Consider the following 24,683-nt stretch of genomic DNA (forward strand, 5'->3'; position numbering starts at 1 on the left):
GCTGTGCTTCTGATAGGCTCGCCTTCTAAAGGATGGCCCAATAACATAAATGGGGTTGATTTGATCTTAGACCTATTTTTGGCCAGCTGCACACAGGATGGTTTCCGCACTAGAAATGCTGGAGACGCCATCTTGAGAGAAATGAGTCATGAGAAAGTACAATTTCCTCTTGAGTTAAATAAATAAAGCACAAATTCAGGCCCTGAAATAGCCGAGCCGCGTCACTGCCGCACGGCCGCTCCCTCCTGGCGGGAACACAGCCTTCAGCCCCCGCTTTGTGACCTGAGCAGGACACCCCGTGTGTCCCGAGCTCACAGGGCCGTGGGCCGGGGCTTCGGGCTCTCCGTCGGGACTGAGCTGGGGCTGCCGGGCCACAGGCCCCTGTTCCTGTGCCCGCAAATGGGTAGGCGTCTCCCCTCCTGCTGCTGCTGAGTGTGAGGGCCTGGCCCCGCGTGAGAGGCATCGGGCCATCGAGCCCCGTCAGTATTCCTGCGCGCAGGCCTCCTGTGAGGCGTGGGGAGCATTTGTAACCCGGAATACCCAGCCTTGAGCGGGCGCTTGCCTGGCGCTCACAGCGCCGGCGACCCGCTGTGCCGGGGGCAGAGCTGCACAGCCGAGCGCCCCTGGATGGAATGCTGTGCACGCGCTGGGCCGGGGAGGGCCAGGCTGCCCCGAGTTAGGGAGGCCCCTGGGCCCCACCCGGTTCTCGGGGTGACTGGGCGGGCCTGGGAAGTGATGAGTCCCATGAAGATTCAGGTCAGGTGGCACCGGAGCAGGGTGGGTACAGGGACCCCGGCCTCCACCAGCATCCTCTCCACCCCGCCCTGCCCACCGCTCTGAGGTACGTACGGAGGGGCAAGTGCCTTTGAGTCCCGCCCTGCCGCGTGTGCGCCGGGGCGGGGTCCCCAGAAGGTTTCCAGGATGGCCTTCGAGCGTCAGCGTCACGATTTCCAGCCCAATCGAGCGTCCTGCTGGTCTCACCCGGGCATCTGCCTTTGGGGACCAACGGCCGCAGCGCGAGTGGCTTGGGGGCAGGGTGTCACCACCTTTGGACCCAGAGAAATTCTGACCCTTGCGGCCTCTCTGCGGGGTGGCGGCTCTGCTCTCGAGTCCTGGAGGGAGGACTTTAAATAACTGCGAAGGCGTAGGCCGGCCCGCTGGAAAATCACCTTGTTTCCATGTAAATGTCCCCGCTCCTCAAACTTTAAGTGGGGAGAGAACACTGCTGTGTGTTGAGAGGAAATTTAAGGCAATAAAGTTGGAAACTGTTTCCACCGAAGGCCGAAAGGCAGACCGGGCAGAGGCGCGCGCGGTGACCGCAGGCTGTGTGTGTGGCGGGCGCAGGCCGCGCGTTGGGACCGCCTGCTCCTCTGCACCCATGGGTTTGCCGTGGCTCTCCTCCTCGCTGTCTGTAGCTCACGCGTGTGCCTGTCACACGTGCCCGTACGTGCGTGTGTGACGCCAACGCCCTGCGTGCACGTTGCGTGGTGTGTGTGTGTGCGTCGACTTGCTGGCTTTATTCTGGCCCATAGTGAGCCGGCCCGCGTCCTGCCGCCGCTGTGCGCCCCGCGCATGGGAGCCAGTGGTCTGGACCCGCTGGTTCCCGGGCCGTGTCTGGCTCCTTTGGTCCGAGAGCCGAGAGCCGCGGTGACGTTTTCCATATGCCGATGCTCAAGGCCATGAGCGATTGCCCAGGTGCTGAGGAACGTCAGAATTAAGACGGACGACCAGACTGAGAGGAAGCAAGTTGGCCTGTCTCTTTAATTAAGGCAACTTGGAGAAAAGACCTCGTGACCATCAAGGCAAGGTCGGAAGACGGCATCAGCAGGCCATCCTGGCCAATCGCACAGCAATCGGTGTTTCAGCCCCTGGGGCCTGCGCAGTGGTCTCCACTGGTGTTGTGGGCAGGGCCCTGCGGCTGTGGCCGTCAGCTGTCACGCAGCCTGGGGCAGGGCGGGGAGGAGGGCACCGGGGGAACCTGGCCACACAGTGTCTCCTGGCCTCCAGCCTTGGACCTGACCGGACAGCCCGAGGACCGCTTCTTCCTGCGTCAGGGCTTCTGTCCGAGGCCAGGGCCTTCCTTGGGGCTAGAGGAGCCCCGGCTTCACCGCGTCGTGTTTCTCTTCACGCGGTGGGCTGTCTGGTGGGAGGCAGTGGGGTCCGCAGATGGGAGTTGGTGTCCTGGCGTGGCCAAGGTCCCCTGAACTCAGGACCCAGCCTCCCCATCTGCATGGTGGACGCAGGAACAGCCCCTGCCTGGGGTGGGCACTGGGTGTGCTGGCCTCATGTCCCGCTGGCCCGCAGGGCAGTGCTCTGCTCCCTCCTGGCCTCAGGCTTGTGAGCAGACGGGAGAGTCTGTGGCCTCAACCACCCGCAGACCCAGGTGGGGGGGTCCACCCGGGGTGCGGTGTCCCGCTCCCTCAGTCCCTGCTCTGGGGGGGCTGCCCGGTGCAGAGTGGTGGGTCCAGGGGCCTCGAGCCCCCCTCCCAGTGGGAACCTGACGCACACACCTTACTGCTGACAGCCACCTCGTTGGCCAGGCCAACCAGCTCTCTCCTCACCTCCACTTCCGCAGAGTTTAGAAAGGTAACAGGAGACGCTGAGATGCTCTCAGGAAACCGCCCACAGTTCCCTGCGCCCCCTCCCACCCGCTCACAGCCTGGGCTCCACTGCAGCCGTGGTGCGCTCCCCTCCCCACCCCCGAGGAAAAGGCGGGCAGAGAGGGGCATGGCTCTCGGGAGTTGGGCACCCGTGCAGGCAGACGCCTTGGCCACACTTTCTCCGTAGATTTGCTCTGAGCTGAGGGGGCTTCCCTGTGGCTCAGCTGGTGAAAGAGCCCGCCTGCAGTGCAGGAGACCCCGGCTTCGAAGGTCCCCTGGAGGAGGGAGAGGCTACCCACTCCAGTATGCTGGCTGGAGAATTTCATGGACTGTATAGTCCATGGGGTTGCAAGGAGTCGGGCACCACTGAGGGACTTCTGCTTTCACCGAGTTGGCTGCACGCTGGTGCAGGCCTGACCCCCCATGCTGAGCTGGGAGTCCCTGACGGCGCCGGGTTACTGGTGTTTCAGGACATGCCCACGGTGAGGTCCATGGTCGGAGGGCACCCGCCTTGTAAGCGTGACCCACCTCAGATGCTGGGCATCCGGGCTGCCCGGCGACGTGCCCCGCAGGACTCACCGTGTGGCTGGTGGCTGGCTGGAGTGCTGTTGGGTCCTTTCCGGGTTTGTTTTCTAGAGGCAGAGCTGCCAGCAGAGCCTGCAGGTGGGTTTTTCACCTGAACATGAGTTTCCTTTTCTCAGCTGAGTTTTTAAGGGCGGGCTGGCTGGTTCTCAGGGAAGCATTGTCAACATGTGAAGCCGCCAGCGCCCTCCCACGTGGCTGTCCACCGGCCCACCTGCCTGAACCCTTGCTTGGAGGCTCTCATGTGAGGCTCGGAATTTCCTGGGGAGATGGCCCCCCTGGCTTATTCTGGTGCCAGTTTCAGGCCAGGGACTGGGCCTTCTGGGGCCCCTCCCTCAGCCTTGCCAAAGGGCTGCCAAGGTCCAGCCTCAGGGTCCCCTGAGAGCTTCAGCAGCCCGGGCCATGAGGATGTTGTGTTCCCTGTATGGCTATCGGCCGCGGCTCCTGAAATAGTCCTGAGAGGGTCTAGGAAGCCGGCCCAGCTCACCAGGACTGATTCCTGGGGCTAGAAGGCGGGTGGTCTGTGTGGGGCTCGGGTGGGCGGCGTCCCGGCTTGCTGCATCTTCTCAAGCACCTTGCGGCCTGCCCGGCTTCCTTCCAGAGCCGCGTCCGGCCAGGGGCGCCGCCGAGGTCTGCGAGTTTTCCGGCTTCCAGAGTCCTGCGGACATTGTGGGCGCTGGCTACCCACCATCCCTTCGGTGGGCTCTTGTCTCGGTTTTGGCCTTTCGTCCGAGCATGACGCTTTGCCGTCTGCTTGTCCTGGTGGTTCTGCGTCTCCTCCACCTGCCTATAGGGGGCGCCCCTCTCCTGCGGGTGTTTGTCACGGTGCGGCCCTGTGGTCTCTGCCAGCTCAGATTCTACCGCCCTCCCGGGCTATGTGTACTGACGGGCCTCAGTACTCGAGGGTGTAGCCTTGAGCCCAGCACCTGTCCCACCAGCCTGCTGGCGTGGGGGGCACCCGGCGTCCTAGCCCTTTGCTCTCAGCCGGCCCCTTGCCCCTCTTGTGCCCGCCGGCATAACTGGCTTCTTAGGGCCTTGCTGCCTGCGGGTGTGTCCACTGCGGGCCCCTGTGGGGACCGAGGGCCCGGGTGAGGCAGGTTCCCGTCCAGCTGCACGGCGGCAGAGCGTGGGGGACGCGGCCCTGCATCCATCGGGCGGGCCGGGCCGGGTCCTGGGGCTGCGGAGGCGGCGGGGGGCGGGCGGGGCGGTGCTCACCTGCAGGTCGGCCCCTGCAGGCCCCGCCTGGGTGGGTTGACGCCCGCAGTTGCCTTCCTGCCGGGCTCTGCTCCTCTGCCCTGGGGGCAGTGCGCTGCGTTAGTGAGGCTACTGGGGGGTCAGAGACTGGAGCCAGCTGCCTCCTGAGAGCCGCGAAGCGGCCTGTGGCTTCGGTGACCCCGGGCCGAGCGTGTGCGCCCCTGCAGCGCCCGGTGTGTTCAGCGCCCGGGCGTGCAGGGCGCCTCCACGGCCCGCCCTGGGGGCCTGTCTTGTAAAGGCGGGATTTGCTGTGGCCTCCGAGGCCCCGAGGATCCTAGGCCAGGGTGTCCACACAGCTCGGCTCCTGAAGGAAACCCCCGGACAGGACGCGTGAGCGGCGGGGCCTCTTCGGAAGTCGGCGCCGCGCGCTAGTAAGCCGCTACCTGCGTGCAGGGTGGAGGGCCGCGGCGGCCACCGGAGGGCGCCCCACAAACACGCCCGCTCCGCGCTCGCGGTCACTGAGCCGCCCGTCAGCCCGCCTGGAATCCGAATCCCATCGGCAACCTGCCTGGTGACTCTCGGGGCGGCGGGGGCGGGCGGTTTGGCAGTGACCCTCCCTCCACCACCGTGGAACAGCTGGGAAACCCACACGCGGGAAGGAAGTGCCCGGTCCTGTGTCCCGGACGAGCGGTGTTGACGGAGGGCCAGCCGTGTGAGCAACCCCCCCGCCCCCGCCTCCCGGAGCCCTGCCCCCCTCGGCTGTGGGACCCACCCACTACCAGGCCCGTGGAAACACGTGGGCCCTCGGACAGCTCGGGGCTTATCGGTGTCGGACTTAAGACCCGCGTGGTGCAGGGTCAGCCCTGCCAGTACAGAGGAGCCGCGGAGTAACCAAAAACACTGGAGTTTGTTTACCTCATGAGGGGAAAGACTTGTTTTGTGATACCTCTGTGTGCTGTTTAGCTGACATGTCACACATCCCAAGAAACACACACATTAGAATCCAGAAATTGGCTAATAAGTATCAAGTAATTTAATCTTCAAATGTGTGGGTTTTCTTCCCCAGTTTCTCAGACACACCTGCCACAACTCCAGGCGTCTGGGCAGATGTAGTGGGTTAGAAATGAGAGGCCCCGGCATTTCCCGACTGAGTTTAACTTCAAGAACTTGATGTGTAATTTAGCATCTTAATGACTTATTCCTGCTTTGTCCTTTGTCAGGTCTTTTATATAAAGAAACAAATGTTTGACTTTTTTTAATTTTTAAAAAAATTGAGTCTTGGCTGCGCTGGGCCTTCGCTGCCACACAGGTTTCTCCCTAGTGTTGGTGAGCGGGCTACTCCCCGGTCGGGGCACACGGGCCCCTCATCGTGGGGGCTGCTCTTGATGCAGAGCACGGGCTGCCGGCACACAGGCGTCAGTAGGCGTAGCACGTGGGCTCAGTAATTCCGGTTTGCCAGTTCCAGAGCGGGTGCTCAGTAGTGTGGCCATGGACTCAGGGGCTCCGCAGCACGCGGGATCTTCCCGGACCAGGGATCGAACCCGTGTCCCCTGCATTGCCAAGAGAATTCCTACCCACTGCGCTACCAGGGAAGTCCTGACTTCTTGATAACATCTGCCACATTTAGCAAAAGACCCAGTTTCTTACAGTAAGTTTTATAACCTTCATAAAATAAACCCAAGGTTAAATTCACCTTTGGGGATCCTGAGTCATGAAGCATGGTAAGGTAGGTGAGTTTGTCTGTTGACAAAAATAAGATTAAAGCCAGTCAGGGGCTTCCCTGGTGGTCCAGTGGTTAAGACTCTGTGCTTCCAATGCAGGGGTTGTGGGTTCAATCCCTGGTCAGAAACTAAGATCCCACATGCCACACAGTCAAAATACATACATACTAATGGAGTTTTTTTTTTTAAAAAAAGGACAGAGTGCACAGTCTGCCTTGACATTTTCCAAATAGTTTCTTATTCTCTTCTAAATGCCTCAAGTCTATGTACGGCCATACAACCCCAAGCCTGCCTGATCTCATTAAAATGGTTCAAAATTCATTCAATTTTTTAGCAACTGTGGCAGGAGTACTAGGAATCAAACATGCTGGGGCAGCAAGAAGTGATCCAGAATTCAGCACAAGATTGTCAAGCCAACGTCCATGGAAAGTAGATTGTTGAGATGCTAGTGGCTGAGGCGAAGGTGGACTTGCTCCTCTAGTTGGGGGGCAGAGGGGGGTTCAGAACGCAGCAGCAACAGTGGAGGGGTCTGCACCCGAGACCCCGGCTCGTCATCTGTCAGAAGTAGAGGTGGACACAGGACAGAAATGTGTGGCTGCTACCGTGTGACACCCTCCCCCCCAGAGACCAGTCAGCTTGCAACCAGAGCCACTGAGAAACTGAAAAAGTGATTTTAGGCCCCCTGCGCTGTGTGGGGGAAACCAGATGGGCTGAGGGGTGGGGGTGGGGCTGCAGGCAGAGATCTGGGCCCTTGGGGCTCACCCTCTCCAAGGGGCCCCTGGTGCGGAGGACAGCTGCTTCTCGATGGGCTCCTGCTCCCCCTAGGCGGCACTGGCTCTGGGACCCTGAGGAGGGCACCCAGCCCCCCTCAGCATGGCTGCTGCTGTCTCGGGGTCCCCATGGGGGGACGTGCTGGGAGAGCGGAGGCATCCGCCCGAGGCCCTGAAATTTAAGGAGCGCTCCCACCAGGCCCCGGGGCCCTGGAGCAGCCGGCCGGCATCTGTGCTCGTCACCACCAGGAGCGTCCAGAGACCTCACCGGTTCCTGCTGCTCTGTCCCCCAAGGCTGACTGCCAGCCTGAGTCCAGTGTGTGTCCGTAGTTCTGCACAGGCCTCCAGCCTGGAAGGAAGTCAGTCTGCAGGTAGAAGAGCATGCACCTCACTCTCTTGGCTCGACTTCCCAAGAGAAGGGGGCCACTGGGGCAGTTTTCCTAACAGACCCGCCGAGAACAGCAGCCTGGCCCTGGGCAGCAGCCGGGCGGGGGTGGCGCCCAGTGTCCCATTCATATTTTGTCTGAAAGGTGGCCTACCCAGACTGCAGCCTTGAGAAACATATCTTTGCTTTTAGGGCGTTTTGGGTTCAGAACAGGGTTGGGTTGGGTTGGGGGACTGTGATTTCTTCATGAAGATGTGTGGAGGGGGAGGGGAGGCGCCCCTGCACACCTACAGCTGACAGAGAAGGCGGGGTGCGGGAGAGGGCGAGGGGTGGTGGGTGGGCTCTGCACCCCAGGCTGGTTGGGTCGTCTAGACTGCATCTTCCACCTGTCCAGGGCCCTGCAGCCCCGTGAGCCCGCCCGCCCAGATCCGTCTTTCCTGTGGGCAGGCCCCTTGGTTTTCGGGGTTAGAAATCCTAACAGCGTTTTCCTCCCTTCACCTTATTGACACTCAACTTTGGTGCACCCTTTGGGGAGTTGTGCAGGACAGACCCTCACTGGACCAGCGCTGGCGGGGGCACACCTGGCAGCCGCAGACGCCCCATCTGACCCCTCCCACCAGGCCCGCGCACCCTGGGACGCCTGCAGCCCTGCCGAGGCCCGCCACTGGAGTTTGAGCTTCCTTCATTTTAATACCTTCTGACTTTCCTATCAAACATCTCCTCATAAAACAAGAGGGGGGGCTAGTATTTTAACAGTACAAAGTATAAATACTGGCGTTAGGTTTTCATTACTTCGTTTGCGCCCGAGGGGAAGCAGGCTGTTGCAGGCGCGGACCTGAAAGTTGCGAGCAGGAGACGAGCACACCCAAGGGTGGCCGGGCACCAAGGACACGGCTCATCCTCACACGGGCGCCTGGGGAACTCCACGGGGCTGTGCCTGGTTCTGCCTCCTCTCCAGGGGGCGAGGGAGCAGGGGCTGGAGTCAGCGTTGTCTCCTGGTCGCCTGACCTGGGAGGAGGGAGCGAGCCTCGGGCAGAGGGGACCGATCACCGCGGGCTGTGCTTCCGGCCAGTGCGGCCCGCCCCGCCCCCGGCGGTGCCCCTGGAGCAGCGTCTATGCCGTCACCGGCTGTGACCCCGCTGGGTCTATGCCGTCACCGGCTGCGCCCCCGCTTGGTCCGGGGAACAGCTCTGGTGCCCACGGCGCAGCTTCTTCATCAGTCTCCGGAGCTTGCCGGGGAAGTTTCTGTCGAGGTGGCGGTACAAAAGCGGCACCACAGCGCTGCTGGCGAAGGCCAGGAACCTGGACAGGTCCTTGGCGAGGAGCAGCGTCCCCACGTGGTGCCCGTCCAGTGGCTTCCCCCGCGCTGCCAAGACCGTGCGCCCCAGGAGCGTCAGGTAGTGGGGCGTCCAGAGCCCGAACTGCGCGCACACGGTGGCCACCAGCAGCCTGTGTGCCGAGGGGTCCGGGTGGCCCGCGTCCCGGTCGAGTGGTGTGTCCTCCTTGCGGACCCGCGCCAGGAGCACAAGCGCGTAGAGCGCGGCCAGGCCGGGCACCAGGTAGCCGACGAGCAGCATGATGGCGTCGGCCGCCGCCGCGTCCTGCATCCGCGAGCACTCCACCAGCCTCGCGGCCACGTGGCTGCAGATGTAGAAGAGCAGGGAGGAGAAGCCGGCGAGCAGGGCGCCGCCCCAGACGAAGCCGCACACGTGTCGGGTGTTGTAGACACTGGACATATAGGTGCGTGGCAGCGCGCGCTCGATATAGCAGTCCAGGCCCAACAGGGCAGTGGAGTAGAGTGTCACCAGCGCCGCCACATTGAACAGCACCAGCAGCGAGACGTGCACCTCGCTGCCCAGGTCCCAGGTGGCCCCGCCGGCCGCGCCAGGGCCCAGCAGATGCGCGGGCGCCAGGGCGCAGAGCAGCAGCCCCGCCGCCGCCATGTTGGCGAAGTAGACGTCGGGCATGGTCATGCCGCCCGGGTCGTGCAGGTTGGCCAGCAGCAGCAGCGCGTTGTAGCCCAGGCCGAGGGGGACGCCGCCCAGCAGGTAAAGCAGCGACAGCGCGGACAGCGCCCGCTGGACGTGCAGGCAGGGCAGCGGGTCGTCGCCGCCCGTGCCGTTGAGCGGGCAGCTCCACATGGCGGGCTGTGGGAAGAGCAGCGTGTGAGTCCTTCGCGAGCACAGAGCGGCCCCCGCCCCCGAGGCCAGCGGGAAACGGGGCTGCGCATGTTTTCTGCGACCGAAGGCGCCATCGCTGGAAGCTGTGACGGCCCTAAAAGCCAAGTGGGCTTCCTTGACCCTGTTTGCCGGGAAACCCACAGCCCTGGAGCCGTAAGGCGTCTGCTGCCACCTTGTGGCGCCTGGGCCACGTGAAAAAGGCCTGGTTGGGGCGGGGGGGCGGGGGGGTAGTATGCTGGGGGTGGACCCCAGGCCTGGCCCCGCAGACCCCCTCGCGGGATCCTCAGCCTTTCTGAGGCTGTAGCAGCCCTGCTGGGCGCATCCTTCGTTCCTTTCAGTGACTGCCGAATCCTTTGACCCCACCCCTCCCCACCCTGCGTCTCCACCCAGCAACCCGCCTCCCTCGCGCCCCCTGGGCAGCGCCGGTGGGCCGCGCCAGGGCACCGGCACCCCTGTCTTGAAGCCGAGCTACCGCTGGAGCCCTGGGGAGGGGCCGGAAGTGGTCTGCACCTGCGCCTGGTGCAAGGCAGGTGGAGAGGGCGTCCTTCCCGTTTCCTCCCTCCCAGCCTGGCGGGGTCGGGGCGGGCGCACGCTGAGGTCTGGGTGGGCCTTGGCGGGTGGAGGCGCCTTGGTAGTAAGGGAAGAACAGACCTTGAGAAATGCGTGAGTCCTGGGGCAGGGCGGCGGGGGGGGAACCCTCCACTCCAGGTCTCTGAGCCCACTGGGCTTCCTGCTCTCAGAGCGAGGCCAGCAATCCTCTGGGGAAGACCCTGGCCTCCCAGGTCCAGGGGCGAGGGGAGGCCAGGCCCCCACCCCGCGGGAGCAAGCCTGGCGTGGCGGTCACAGAGGGAATGACGTGTGGCGTCCACAGGCGTCTGTTTTCCAGGCGCCGCGACAGAGCGGGCTCCTGCCTGCAGGGTGTGTGCCTGCGAGCCGCGCTCCCCCGCCCCCCCCGACATGGAGGGGCCCGGTAGGAGCCTCACAGGGCGGGGGCATCTGTATCCTAATGAGCCGCTGCGGCAGTGCCGAGCAGGCGGCTTCATCACCTCCAGGGAGGGCGTCTACTCTGAGCCGCCACAGGGATTCGGGTCCCTCTTCCCAGGCCTGGGGTCCAGGGTGCCGGCAGGAGCCCCAGGCAGGGCCGGGCCTGAGGGGTCCTCGGAGCCCTCATCCATCCTCTTCTAGCTGATCCGTTGTTCGTTTCCCTCCCGAATGCCGGCAGGCTCCTGCGCGCTGAGCTGAGGCCTGGGTGGTGCTGGGCCTGGATGCTGGTCCATAGAGCATCCTGTCTGTGCCTGACCAGCCCGCCCCCCGCGCGCAGGCGCCTTGCCCGGCTCCCGGGCCTCAGTCCCTCCCCTCCTGCCTCGCTGGATCCTGTTTCCCGGTGCGGAGTGCTCCTCGGTGAGGGGTGGGTGTGCGCGCGTCCGCCTCCTGGTTCTCGCGGTGCCCCTCCTCCCCAGGCAGGTGCAGCTGCGCCTCCTGTCTACAGGCAGTTTGGAACCTTGAGGGTCGTGTCGGGAAGGGCCGGCACACGGGATGGGCACCCTGCCCAGGGGCTCCCCTGTGGCCCGGCCTCTCCTGGGGCTTTCCATCCACCTGGAGGGCAGGCTCAGCCAGGGGAGGCCCTCTGCGATGCTGGGTGGGCACTGGAGAGGGCCCCACAGGCCAGCAGCAGCAGCGCGTTGTAGCCCAGGCCGAGGGGGACGCCGCCCAGCAGGTAAAGCAGCGACAGCGCGGACAGCGCCCGCTGGACTCTGTGGGCAGAGTGAGGGAAGCAGGGGTCGTGCTGGCAGGGCCCTGCCCCGCTGGAGATCCGCGCGGTTCTTGGGAGGCGGTCACGCGGAGCAAATCTGCTCAGAACTTTTTTCAAGAGCTCACATGCTTAAATGGCCAGCTTGCTTGGCCTGAGAGGGGCTGTGGTGTCTCTGTGGTCAGTGCTGGGTTTTAAAAACCCACCCGAGTTGCTGTTTTCTGGTAGCTCATACACACAGAACCTGGAACCTCTGCCCACAAACTACAGACAGCTCTGCGCATCCTGTCGGCATCCACCTCGGGGACACGGCTGACTTCAGAGGCAGCTCACGAGCTATGAGTGCCAGTTTCCTTTGCTTTCAGCCTATCTTCGCTTTTTGTCCCCGTGTTCTTCCCGGAGACCCTTTGTCTCCAGGTGTCACGCAGGGCCAGGGTGGGGACGCCTGTCGGGGGTGCCTGGCGTTTTTCCCCTCACCGTGTGGGGGCACGGGTGAGAAGGGCAGGAGGCAGACTGCCGATGCAGGGGGCGAGGCACTGAGACGCTTGCTGGGAGGGTGGCGCCCACAGGCTCTCAGGGACCCGGAACAGCAGCTGCGCCCCAGCACCCCCAGATCTGCCATCAGCAGCGGTCACTTTGGGAGTGTCTGCCCACCCCGGCTATGGGGCAGCTGGTCAAAGCGCGAGGCCTCTAGCTGGCGTCCCGCCGTGTCCGGGGTCCCTGTGCTGCCCCTGCGGATCCCCGCTCCCGCCTCCGAGTCACCCCACTTCCCTTTGTGCTCTGGCTCTGCGCGTGCAGGAGTCTGGGAACAGGCTCCCCTCCCCCGAGGCCCTGTGAGGAGGGGGCCTGAGAACAATGGTGGCCCCCGCCCGCCACATTGGCTTGGGCTGGGCTGGGCTGTCTTTCCAGTTACCAGCTCTTGGTTCACTTCCTTCCTGAGAAAGGGGAAATTGGACGGCAGCCAGAGACCAGGATTCCAGGCAGGGCTCTCTGTGGTCCTGGCTCTCCCAGGGGCAGGAGGCAAGGCCAGGTGGGCCCTCAGCGGCCGAGCCCTGCCCCCCGGCCTCGCTTGCGCCACGGGCCCTCGCTGTCCCCGCGCGGCAGGGCTGACAACACCGCTTGGGCCGCCTGTCACCCGCTGCAGCTCTGACCGGTGTCGTCAGGATGGCCCTGGGGGGCAGGTGGGGCCAGGAGCCCCATGGCCTCATCTAGGCTGGTCCTATCACCCTGCTCCAGGGCCGTCCTGACAACACGGGTCAGAGCTGCCCACTGCCACGCGGGCCTCCCGGCTCCCCGCCTGCCCCTCCCACCAGCACCCCTGCCCACTGCCCACCCGGCGGCCTGTCTGCACCTCTGCAGACCTGCCTGCAGGCGCCCCGGCTGGCCTGGCCACCTTCCTCCCGTGCGTGGTGGGGCCTCCCTGGGCAGCGGCCCCACCAGCCGCGTCCGCGCAAGATGCTGTCCACGGCCCCTTCATCCGACAGGGCATCAGGGGCCCTGCTCCAGGGCCCTCCAGGACTCCCGTGCTGCCAGCCTGGCCAGGGCCTGATTCTGCCCAGAACCCCTGCCTCTGCCGGGCCGGGCCTGCGCCTCCCCCAGGCCCTCTGCCCCCCCTGCCGGGCCCAGGGAACATACAGGTGTGCACGTCTGGTGGGAGTCATCCCCTCACTCTCGGACCCCGCCCGTGGGCACCCCTCTTCTGTGGCGGGCGTGCCCAGCCAGGCCTGTGGCCAGCCTTTGTCCACGGAGCAGGGGCGCGCCTAGCGCGTGCAGGCGTGTGGCGTGGTCTCACAGCGAGGCCAGCAGCAGGACTGCCCGGCCCTGGCGCCGCGCGGCCCTAGGGGAGGGCTGGTGGGCTCCGGCAGGCTGGCTCACTCCCTGGTCGTCGTGGTGGCCCGGCGGTCACCGTGCCCCGTCTCTCCCGACGGGGTGAACGTGACTGAAGGTGACTTGCATCCCCACACTGAGTGTCGTCTCTGACTGCGTTCCTGGGGCAGTGGCCCTGCCTGGCCCCGGGGCCTGCCACGCGCCCGCCTCCTGGCTGGTCTCGTTCCAGGGAGTGGAGAGGTCGGCACAGCCTTGGGCCAGGGCGGTTCCCACCTGGGGCCGGCAGTGGACTGGAGAGGGGAGAGCAGCCAGCCTCGCAGAGCAGAAGGTGCCCCGCCCGGGGAGGGCACCTGACCCTCAGGCGGGCCCTGACGTGAGCACAGGGTGGCCCCCGCTCCGCTCCGCGCCTGAGCATGAGCTCCCGGGACGGGACATGTCGTCCTCGGTGCCTGGGCGGGTGCCGGCCATGCTGACCCAAGCCAGCGCGCTGGGCAGACCAGGCCTCGCAGCCCTCGAGGGGACACTGGGCCGGGGGCGCGTGTCTAAGCCCCGCTGCACTGGGGGCTGAGGGCTGCCTGCCTCTTGTCCTCTGGGGAAGCAGCTCGATCGCGCCCCCTGGGCCGACTTAGACCTCCCCTGGGAGGGGCGCACGCTGCCTGGTGGGGGCTCCCGGCCGCGGACTGAGGACAGGACTCCGCATGGTCGAGGACCGGCCTCCCGGGCGCCCTGCCCGCAGCTGCCTGGCTTGGGTCCCCGGTCAGGCTGTGGGGAGGATGGGGTGAGGGGGTGAGGCGGTGATCACAGCCCTCCCTGGTGCTGGGCGTGGAACAGCAGGTCCTTGCCTCCCACACGTTTACGCTGCTGTGCGGCCTCCCTCAGACTCTGCCAGCTGCCGTGTGGGGAGAGGAGACGGGGGAGGGAGGGCAGAGTGCGTGAGGGGACACAGGCCAAGGGCAGATTCTCAGGGGGTGGGGTGGGGGGTCCTGCCACAGCTCAGCAGCCTGGGGCCCCAGGGCTGCTGTAGGAACAGACAGCTCGTCTCTGGAGCCGCGCTTGCTGAGGTGGGGGTCCCAGCCCCATGGGGTCCGGGTCCTCCCCGATGACGCCCTGCTTACAGACACCCCTTCTTTCATTCCCTGCCAGCAAGGACTGCATGCCTAGGTTAGCTGCTGGAAGCATTTTGAGGCCAGATGTCAGCATCTTTTCTTCTTGGTCTTTTTTTAAAAAAAAGAGCCTAGAACTGTATAAACTAACCTTTCAAAAGTGAATGTCCACAGGCAGTGAAAAGCCTTGCCCAAACGCAGGGCTACAGTGCATGGTGATCTCCATGGAAAGAGGGGTGCCAGGAGCGCAGCAGAGCAGGGGGGCAGGGGCCGTGAGGGGCAGGGGCTCCCCAGTGACCCTGTGCACACACAGCCTGCCAGACCGAAGCACAGCTAACTCCCATCCAAGGTCGCTGACCTCATCCTACTGCACCTGTCTGTTCCCGCCTGCCCAGAGCACCCCAAAGAGGGAGCTCCATGACCGGTGTCCCGCAGCCTGCGAGATGGCCTCAAAAGGCCTTTCCCCAAGGCAAGCTCGAGGACCCACTGGCAGAAGGGCCAGCAGAACAGAGACCAGGAGGTGGGCGCAGGGCCCCGAGGCCAGGGCAGTGTGTCCTGGTGGGCACCGGCCCGGCCTGCCTGATGATGTCCTGGAGACCCACCCTGTTCTGTGCCTGGACTTCAACTGAATGCTCTGGAGCCATCAAAACGCTTTGAAAATGACTCCTGAGTGTTTATTTCCTTTTGCAATAATGGGCAGAGGCTCTAGCTACAATTAACATCCAGCTGGTAGGAGCCAGACGCTCCGGAAAAGCTGATGTTTTCATAGGTTTTCAACATAGAGAGCTTACGCATACTGATTGGTATCACAGACACTGCCTTCCTGGGCTGCGATAAGCAACGGTTTATCATACACTTGGGGTGTCTTGGTTTTTGTAGCCTGTTGCTTTTTAAGGTTCTGAATTAGAGGGCAGTGAGCGTGAAGCAGGCAGCGTCTCCGGTTCTCCCGGGAAGAGAATGGGCTCGCCCGCCAGTTGGGAAGGGCTGTGGGCAGGGGGAGCAGCCGGCCAGGTTCTGGCCCGCCCCAGGGTCTCCCTGGAAGAATATGGACCCGTGTTCTCCTGCTTGTGGAGCACTATTCCTTGGCTTTTTTCTCTTTTTGTCTCCTGGCTAATTTTCTGAGGTTAACTCTCCTTCCAGCGAGCAGGGGAAACAGCCTGAGAACTTCCCGTCTCCGCGGGCACCCAGTCGGGCCCCGGCCCAGCCCGTCACTGGTGTGCTGTTACCTGGGGGAGCACGGAGCAGAGCCGCAGATCTTATGGCTGCCTGCGGTTCTTTCCAAGGGAGGAACCAGCGGTTATTTTTGCTCCTTACACTTGGTCTAACAGTAACAGTTGCTTCCTTGGCTCTAATTAAACCTGGGAAACTCCTGTGTGCTCTCTGCCCTCCCACCACGTGTGTGGGGGGAGGGAGACCCCTGTGGGGCAGCACAGAGCCGCTGGCCCTTTGCGCCCTGTCCTGCTGCTTACTCGAAGGGGGTTCTGTCCGCAGGTCCCCGGGGGGCGGAGGAGGGACCTGAACCCTGCCCCTTGACAGCATCACATCTGCAACACCTGTGAGACCCCACGGACACCTGCTGCCGCCCAGGTGCGCGAGCCGCTGCAGCCTTGAGAGAGGCGGCGGCAGCGGCCAGCGAGGGGAGATGGCGGCACACGCCGTTTAAGGAGGAAGCACGCTTCTGTCTCGGGCAGAGCACGGCAGCCCCACCCCCAGGACATGGCCCTGGTGGGCCGTGGGGGCAATGAAAGGCCAGGCGGCAAGTTGTTTGCTGAGGTTTCCAGATGACATCCCAGGGCCTGGAGGGTGTGGCTGCCACCTCCCCAAGGAGCGCCTTCCTCTCAGGCCCTGGAAAGTGGCTGGCCCCTCGTCCCACCTGGAATCACGCATGCGTTATTTGCTGGCAGGAACCTTGGCAGGTTTGTCCCTCTTTCACTGTATAATAGGTTTAAGGAGCTCTAGGGTTCTCCTGACGGCTCAGCGGTAAAGAACCTGACTCCCAACGCAGGAGACGCAGGTTTGATCCCTGGGTTGAGAAGATCTCCTGGAGAAGGAAATGGATACCCACTCCAGGATTCTTGCCTGGGAAATCCCATGGACAGAAGGAGCCTGGCAGGCTGTGGGATATGACCTGGCGGCTAAACTACAACGATAAGCAGTGCTACGTTCTAACCTAAAACCCCACCACTCACGTCCAGGCACGAATGTGCCTTTCTCCCGTCACCTACCTGCCAGGGGCTTTCGAGTTCCAGGGACCCCAAGTCAATGCAGAACTAACGCTGGGCTCGTCTCTCCTCTGGATGTTTCTGTGACCCCCACGGCGTCAGGACAGCAATGGTCAAGGGCAGGGCCCCAGCTTCCTGTCCATGACTTGGCACAGTATGCATGCACCAGATGGGAGCTATGATTTTTAAAAGCCTGTTATCTCTAGAGGCTTTCTTCATTTAGCAAGATACCAGAGGTTCCAGTTTGGAGCACCAGACCCAGCAGGCCAGGGAGCATGTGACTGTCCCCAGGGTATAGTTACTACTACAGCCTCTTTCTCCTCTCGGTGGTGACCGGTGCCCCAGTGAAGACCCTGCTGAGACGGCAGAGTGTCGGGTCCCTATCATGTGTGAGCAGCCCAGGAGTGTGGTCAGTCATCAAGTCCACACACTGGTGTCTGCAGAGGCCTGGCCAGCAGGCTGCTGACTGCTTGGGAACTCAAGGCCAGCCTCACTAGGTGCTGCAGACACCGTGGGGAGGAGGGGGGCCTCTGCTCCGCCAAGATTTGGAGCTGGTTGTTGGCAGATGGCCCAGGGCTGCCAAGCAAGTGTGCGTCAGGTCCCGACTCACCCTCCATCCCCTCAAAGCTTGGTTAGATGACTGGGACCAGTGTCCCACTGAGAGAACCCTGCCACCATGCTCCTGTCATTAGCTTGGTGTTGGGTTTCTTGTCCCAGGTCAGTGGGCGGTCTGAGGCTGGGGCACTGCCTTCTCAAGTTTTGAAGGAGCCTCCAGCCCCAGGGGTTTTTATCTTTTTATCAAGTGTCCTAGGACACTTGATATCTCCATTTAGATGCTGTTCCAGAACTTCCCAAGATTTTGTAATCATAAAAGAGACAAAAGTTACAGCCCCCCTGACCCAGAAACAGGCGGTCAGCCCCCCGCAGGACATGTGAGGAGCCCGTGGTGCTGCCGAGCCGCCTACGCGGCCAGCAGCTCTCAGCGGCCCGGACAGGTGAATGACCGCAGGGCAGCGGCCCGACCGGCCGGGCGCCGCGCGGCTGGAGGGCAGCCACGGGAGGGGACAGCGCCCGGGCGGGGCCGAGGGGACCCGGGAGTCAGAGCGGAGCACCGGCCGCCGCGTCCCCGCGCCTCTCCCTGCGCGGGCCGAGCCCCCGAGTGTGCCCACCGCCCCCACCCCACGTTCGGCGCCCACTCACCAGCTCGCTAGGCCGCGGGCCGCGCAGTCGCCGCGGGAGTTGGCAGCTCGGGGCTCCGGGAGGCTGCGGGGCTCAAGGCGCGCACGCCGCGCGGGCCTGTGTACACACGTGACCGCGCCGCGCCCGCCCCGCCCCCGAGCCCGCCCGGCCCCGCCCCGGGCCACGCTCTGGCCCCGCCCCCGGCACGGCCCCCGCCCACCCCAGGCTCCGCCTTGACCCTGGCCCCGCCCCCGAGCCTGCCCACCCCGGGCTCCGCTCTGGCTCTGGCCCCGGCCCCGCTCTGGCTCCCCCCACGCCCCGCCCGGAGTCCCCCCAACCCCGACATACTCCCGGGCCGCCGGGTGTCCGGCGCGCTTGGCCGAGGTCCGCGGGCGGGCCGGCTCGCTGAGTCAGACGCGCTCTAATCTGCAGGGGACAGACACCCCGCCCTCGAAGGTTGTAATCGGGGCCTGCCAGGCGCACCTGCTCCTCTGCCCCAAGTGTGTTTGCTGGCTCCACGCTCACCCCTCACTTCCTGGCTTGAGGAATTTCTTTGTAAACAACTGGCCACAGGAAAACCATTTAAAGAGACAGTGCACTGTTTGCAGCCTAATTAATTCCGTAGCTGCTGCTCTAATTAGGTGTTGGAAAAGTGACAACAAGATCGTTTCCTATAAGGCTTGTGCTCTAACAGTGCTCCTAGCAACGCGTTCTGGCTCCGGCAATAAGAACATTCTTTTCTGACAACCCAGGTGTGCGGGTTGCAGCACTAATGCAGGTTTGCTGTGGGACCAGGGGCTGATGGAACAGGAAAAATGAGCATCGCGGCCGAGGCTGGCCCTAGGTGGTGTCAGGGTCCTGCTCTCTGGGCTCAGGGCTGCTTAGGCTACCCTACTTAACAGGACAGCTTCCTGACCACGGATCAGAGAGGGAAGCTGGCGGTCAGCTAGGGCACCAGATTGCCTCTCCCTCTCTGTTACAGCCACTTGTAGAACCCTAGGGCCCCCACCCACCGCTTGGCCCTGTTGTCATTACAGTAACCTGCTTCTCACCCCAGCACTGTCCTTGTGGCCGTGGGTATCCAGCCATGGGGAAGACAGGGGTGTGGTCAGCCGGCACTGACGTCCGGCAGGGAAGGAGGACAGGCTCGATGCAGGTTTCTGTTCTGGGCCCTCACAGCAGCCTGTCAAGGTGTATGAGCCACCTTTCATCAAGTCTGAAACTCCGTCAGTGCTGCGTACATCAGAACTTTATGGACCATTACAAGGAAACAGTCTGATGCTGTCCATCATAATAAGTGTGCTGATCTTAGAGTTGCTTAAGTGAGGAGCCACGCCTTACTGTTGATGGAAAACAGTACCCTCCTCCTCTTAAATTGTACTGAGGCTCAGAACTTAGCCAGGGTGCCCAAGGTCACACAGCAGAGCGGAGACAGAATTTGCACCCAGGTGGCCTTTGCTTTCTTAGGACTTTGGGTCATCCTACCAATGTGCTTTAGGAGTGTTGTTACCTCTTTTTCTGAAAAGCCTTGGAGCCCAGAATTCCTAGTCAGAGACCCTAGGATGCCAGGGGTGCTCTGCACCTGGTAGAGCTGCGATCATAACTGGGGAAGGCAGGCCCTCTAGGCCTTGGGTCGCCCCGCTGCCTTATCTGCAGAGAAAGACTTCCTCCACCATGCAGGCTCCTGGCCAGGGGGAATGGCAGAGTTTGTGTGTGTCGGAGATCTTCAGAGTGGACCCACCCTCCAGCCAGGCGCAGATCAGCGTCCTGTAGCTCTGGAATGTAAACGCGCTCCGTGGGCCTTCAGCTCTGCGGCCTGCTGCCTGGGCTGCTGCACCATCCTGGAGGCAGAGCTGCAGGAAGCTGGTCCCGCTCCCGGGGCTTCCAGCTGCATGTCTAGGGTTGACTTCTGAGAACTACATGGAGTCAGCCTCCCCACTGTTTCTGGTGAAGTCCCCAAGGAGCTGTCCTGTGCCCCTAGGCCCCAGGCCTCCACCGTTGTAGCCACACAGGCCACGCTCACCAGGCTGGTGCCCTGCTGGCGCTCTGCTGTGGTGCGGGAGGCTGCTCACCAGGCTGCAGGCGCGGCCGACCCTCCCGCTTGCCCTGGAGCAGCAGTGACCCGGGGCGGGGGCGGGTGCTGCACGCCAGGGGCTCCGGGCTGCTGCTCAGGGGCTTGAGGGCCGCCTGCCGCCTGGGCCGCCCTCTCTGTCACAGCAGAAGGGTCTTCCTTTTGAAGATGCACCTTTTCAGAAACGGCACACCGATGGGGAAGTGTGATTCTCTGTGACATGTGAGTCAAGAGCAAGGAGCGTGTAAGTTCACCGGTTAGTTCTGAGTGTGGCTTATGGAAAGGTCACACGTTTTGACATCTCTGTGGCTCTGTTACTGTAATGTTTCATGCTCAAGCCCGGGTCATTGTAGTCGACTTCGATGAGGAAGCCTGGGGGGCCTGGAGGGGCTGGGGGTAAACATGAGTGAATGGCTGGGCCCACGGAGTCTGCATGGCCGTCCTGGGTCATTCCCCTGTTGGTGCAGCTGCCTCACTGCCCTTGGTCTGCACGATCTGCTGCCCCCCCAAGTCCGGTCCCATTCGGCCTCTGCCAGCACCTCTTCTGTCCTCCCTGTAAGCAGATCTCCCCATTCCTAACCCAGGGAGTACAGAGGGTGGGCGTCTGCGGGGTCCCTGCCCATGCTGCGCCTTTCCCTGGCCTGGGGCAGACCAGTGGTTCTGACAGGTCAGTGCACTGACCAGGCCCGGCCCCTGGGAGCCCCCGGCTGGCCCGAGGCAGGCACCCAGCCGAGGCTCTGGGGGCGCCCGGGAGTCAGCAGGGGCACCTGGCCCCAGCGCTCTGTCTGGCCTGAGGCTGATGGGCACCCTGGCATGGCCTTGGTGGCACTTCTTAGGTCTGGAAGACGTGGCCCCTCCCAGGAGCCCCTGGACCACCTGGTGGCAGTCGGGTGGGGGGAGGGGGGCCTCTCTGGCTCTTAGGTGTCCCAGTCTGCGTGTCCAGAGGACCATCCCCTGGTGGGTGGGCCCCCACAAGGACCCTGCTGGAGAGAGCCTGGCTTCCCATGGGGAAGGCAGTCTGCCCCATGCCAGGATCCTGACCGAGGCCTTAGGGGACAGTGGGTGGGGGTCTTGGTTTTTACCCCCTAGGACCTGTTGAAATGAAGGTGGTAGGGGGAGGGGAGCTGGCAGACTCCCCTGCACAGGAAAACCGGCTCAGGACTGAGGATGGGTGCCGGGCATCTGTGCAGGCTGGCTCCCCACACATGCCCTGCTCCTTCTGCCTGGGATGGATGGCCAGCCGTCACTGAGCTGCGCGCTAGATTTCGGGACACAAGGTCAACATACACAGTCAGCTGTGTTTCTGTGCATTAGCCGTGAATGCTCGGGAGCTGACATCTAACATGACAGTGTGGTACCGTTCCTATCAGCCGGCCTTGTGCTGGGTTTCCCTATCATTGGGGCGCTTGCACTATTCACGGAACAGACTTTCCCATGCAGGAGCCACCTCTTGTGTCCAGGGGTAACGTTGGGGTTTTTCAGGGAGCCCTCCTTGGTGCCTCTTCCTCCTCATTCTCTTTCCTAATCCCACGCAAGCAGCTCTGCCTGCCATAATCTGGGAGGCCAGAGGGCTGCCAGCCTGGCTCTTGGACTCAGGGGTAATGCCTTCTAGAGGGAGAGTGCCCCCTAGTTCTCTGGCAGGGTCAGAAGGGTGGGTATGCATGCTTGGTGGGGGGCAGGGGGAGGTGACGGGGAAAGGTGTGGGGGACTGTTGTGGCCCCTTGGAGCTTGGTAGGGACGGTGCCCCTAAGGTTGCCCCTAAGGCTTGGCAAGTGCCACTCTGGCAGGCTTAGAAATTTTCAAATAAATATTTATTAGTAGTAAGCAAAAACCCAATGACAGTATGGTTTGATGGAGGGAGAGACACATATTTGAATAGCGACCCGGAAGCTACCCCATATCAGCAACTTGATTTTTGACAGAGGTGCAAGAGTAAGTTAAAGGAGGAAAAAAGTAAACTCAGTGGAGAGTCTTTACGACAAATGGTGCTGCAGAGAAAAAGATGTGCAGACTCCTTGGGGTCCTCTGTGTTGACCATCATCCCGCCTGTAGACAGACAGCTGAATTTCTTCCTTTCCAGTCTGAGCGCCTTTGATTTTACTCCCTTGCTTTATTGCACTGGCTAGAACTCGTAGAGTTGTGTTGAATAGTGCCAGTGAGAGTGGATCTCCTCACCCTGTTCCCAACCTGCTGGGGGAGGGGGGCCAATCTGTGTGTTATTTACCAAGTTGAGGAAGCTCTCCTCTATTACTAGTTTTCTGAGAATGTATATCATGAGTGGGTTTCGAATTGTGTCAAGTGCTTTTTCCATGTCAGTGGATACAATCATGTGATATTTCTTCTTTAGCTTTATAGATTGATTCTTGGATATTAAACCAGCCTTGCATCTCTGGAATACGCTCCACTTGGTCAGCGTGTATAATTCTTTTCATATGTTGCTGAACAAGATTTTTGCATTTATATTTATGAGAGATTTTCATCTATATTTTTCTTTCCTTTTTTTTGGTACTATTTTTGTCTGATTTGGTATCAAGGTAACATTGGCCTCATAGAGCAAATTGGGAAGTGGTTTCTTTGCTTCCATTTTCTGGAAGAGATTGTGTAATTGGTGTTAACGCTTCTTTAAATATCTCATAGAATTCCAGGGAAACCATCTAGGCTTGGACACAGGTTTCTGGAGCCAGGCCTGCCATCACTTGTCACTTTAGTGAATGCCAAGGCTAGTGGGCGGCCACACGGAAGCCTCCAGAAGTACTTTGCTTCCTCCTCTCACAGACTCTGCCTCCCCTCCCCCCACCTGGCTGGGGGCTGGGGCTCCCCTCACACCCACACTCACAGTTCCCACCAGCCAAGTGCCTCCAGGCAGGCCTGCTAGCAGGCTGGGCAGGGGAAGTGGTGGGTGCCTGCGGGAGCTTGTGGGCATCCCAGCGGGTGTTCCAACCCTTCCCCCTGGCATTTCCTGTGAATTACACCAGGGCTTAGTTCTGGGAGGCAGTGAGGCAGCATGCCCGGGAAATCGTGATCGGATCAGCCAGACGGTCTGCTTGATGATGTCGGATGTATTTATTCTTTCCTCAATGACTCAGAATGAGCCCCGTGATCTTGGGGCGCTGGCACCCCGGTTTTGAAAGCTTACTGTCACTGCCTCGAGGGAAGGGTTTGGTGGCACCTTCACGCTTCTAGAACTCCAGGTTGGCAGAGTTGCTCTGTCCCCCTCCCCAGGCCCCAGGCATCCTGGCTTCTCTGCCTCCCATGGGCCCCTGTGCGCTGCCCCCACCAGGATATGGGCTTGCTGCACCCCTGGCCGGGGCCACCTCTCCCCGCAGCATCCACTGGCTGTGTCCTCACCTCCGAGTCTTGTGTCACCTTCCTGATGCCGTTTTCCTTGACCTGTGTCTTCCTACAACCGCTTTAAATTACAGAATGAAGATAAACCCGCTCCCTGTCTGTTGCACCTAATTTTCCTCCTTAATGTCATAGCCTTCCAATGCAGCCTCCCTGCGACCAAGTGTCTTGGTTCGGGCCTCTGTCACAGAATACCATAGGCTGGGTGGCCCAGAAATAGCAGGTTTATTTCTCCCACTTCTGGAGGCTGGAGGTCCGAGATCTGGGCACTGGCGGGTTTGGTGTCTGGTGGGTTCTCATCCCAGATCTCCTCGCTGTGTCCTCTAGTGGTGAGTGTGGGGAGGCCCCCCCCTCACGATCTGGTCACCCCCCAAAGGCCCCACCTCCTAGTGCCAGCACAGGGGGTGGGGGTGGGTAGGAGTGTAATACAGGAGTTCCGGGGGCACTGGAGCATGGTCTGAGGTAGCAGGCATTTTTATCTGATCTGGTCCCCACAGGAAGCTTAGCACTTAAGACTATCTGCTGTGAAGATGTTGCTTAACAAGTATTTGTGGAATGCTTCCAGGCCTGCGTGTACCCACCCTTCCTGACTGGGATCTGCTGGGCCAAGTTGGGGGAGGGGGATGGTTCTAGGGTCTCTGGAGCCCCTCAGGGTGGACCCAGTGCCGCTGCGGAGTCACACGGTAGGCAGCCCTCCCGGCCACGCCATCCCACTCCACTAGCTGGACCTGGTTCACACAGGTCCTCAGGGCTGGACCAAGTGCCTTTTCTCTTGGGGTTCCTACAGTGAGCCCCAGTGGGTGTTGAGTGGTGAGTGTTTCCATGCCTGTGCTCTCTGATATGGGCTCAGGGTGGGCAACCGGGGGCAGCTCGACCAGGAGCACCTGCTGGGGATGAGCTTCACCTGCTCTGTGCGAGGCCCTGCAGGGACCCTGGGCAGAGGAGGGCCTGCGAAGGGGCTGGACAGAGAGCAGGCAGACGTGGCCCACATCACACCTTTGACGCGTCTGCACAGTGGAGGTGATGGGGGGCACAAGGCCACCCCTGGACTGCACGTCCCCGTGTGCAGTGTCCTCAGCCAGCTCCTCCCCCACCCCAGGCCAGCTCTCCGCTCTTCCCGTCCTGTTCTCGCCTTTGTCCCAGTCTCCCACGGTGGCCCGTTCTCATCACCAGGACAAGACCGTGGGAGGAGGAGACCAGATCAGGGGATCTCAGGTCAGAGGACTGACACAGGAAGTGCAGAAGACCCCAAGTAGAGTCCATTCCACGAAATCGGAGATCGTGAAAACTGGTTGTTTACATTTCCGAGCTTCAAAGTGAGAGCACTGATGCCTGCATCCAGGAATTGAACAGGATCACAGAGGTGAGACCTCCTAACACCGAGGCTGGGCTAGCAGCGAGCCCTGTCCTCCATTCGGCTCCCCCCACCCAGCTCTGGCCCAGGCCTCTGCGATCCTGCCCCCACCAGCACCACCAAGCCCTCCTGTGTGTGTGGACCGGCCTTGGGCGGTGGGGAAATGGCCAGGAGGAAAAGCACAGAAAGACGCAGTCTTGGCTCCAGACCTTGGAGATCCTTATCGGGCCGGGAAGCTGGGACACCCACGCCCAAAGCGGGAAGCTCACACCCGCCAGCACGCCAGCGCACAGCGGGGGAATGAAGAGAGGCTGCCAGAGCCCTCAGCAGCCAGGGCCAGCGCGTCCTCAGGCCAGGGGGGCCCGAGCAGCCCCCTGACCCAGCCCCGCCTCCAGAGCGC

The 24,683-nt window shown here is 62.3% G+C and overlaps 2 protein-coding genes across 7 annotated transcripts in view; one reads left to right on the forward strand and one right to left on the reverse strand.

The window, feature by feature from the left end:
- Positions 1-24,683, forward strand: part of C32H7orf50 (chromosome 32 C7orf50 homolog) — a 67,594-nt gene that overhangs the window by 29,180 nt on the left and 13,731 nt on the right. The window lies entirely within an intron of this gene.
- Positions 7,717-18,028, reverse strand: GPR146 (G protein-coupled receptor 146). Of its 4 annotated transcripts, none has more exons than XM_043454829.1 (2): positions 17,997-18,028; positions 7,717-9,399 (listed from the first exon to the last, which is right to left on the reverse strand). In XM_043454829.1, exon 2 carries the CDS (start codon positions 9,391-9,393, stop codon positions 8,398-8,400), a length of 996 nt encoding a protein of 331 aa, XP_043310764.1. In that variant the 5' UTR covers positions 9,394-9,399; positions 17,997-18,028; the 3' UTR covers positions 7,717-8,397. The 4 variants fall into 4 exon arrangements, with proteins under 4 accessions (XP_043310764.1, XP_043310763.1, XP_043310761.1 ...); XM_043454828.1 differs by lacking the exon at positions 17,997-18,028 and adding an exon at positions 17,862-17,987; XM_043454826.1 differs by lacking the exon at positions 17,997-18,028 and adding an exon at positions 17,535-17,681.

This window comes from Cervus canadensis, chromosome 32, assembly GCF_019320065.1.
Source record: "Cervus canadensis isolate Bull #8, Minnesota chromosome 32, ASM1932006v1, whole genome shotgun sequence".
NCBI lineage: Eukaryota > Metazoa > Chordata > Mammalia > Artiodactyla > Cervidae > Cervus > Cervus canadensis.

Bases quoted from the DNA above. Each gene is read 5' to 3' on its own strand.
- GPR146 (XM_043454829.1), bottom strand. From the start codon at position 9,393: ATGTGGAGCTGCCCGCTCAACGGCACGGGCGGCGACGACCCGCTGCCC.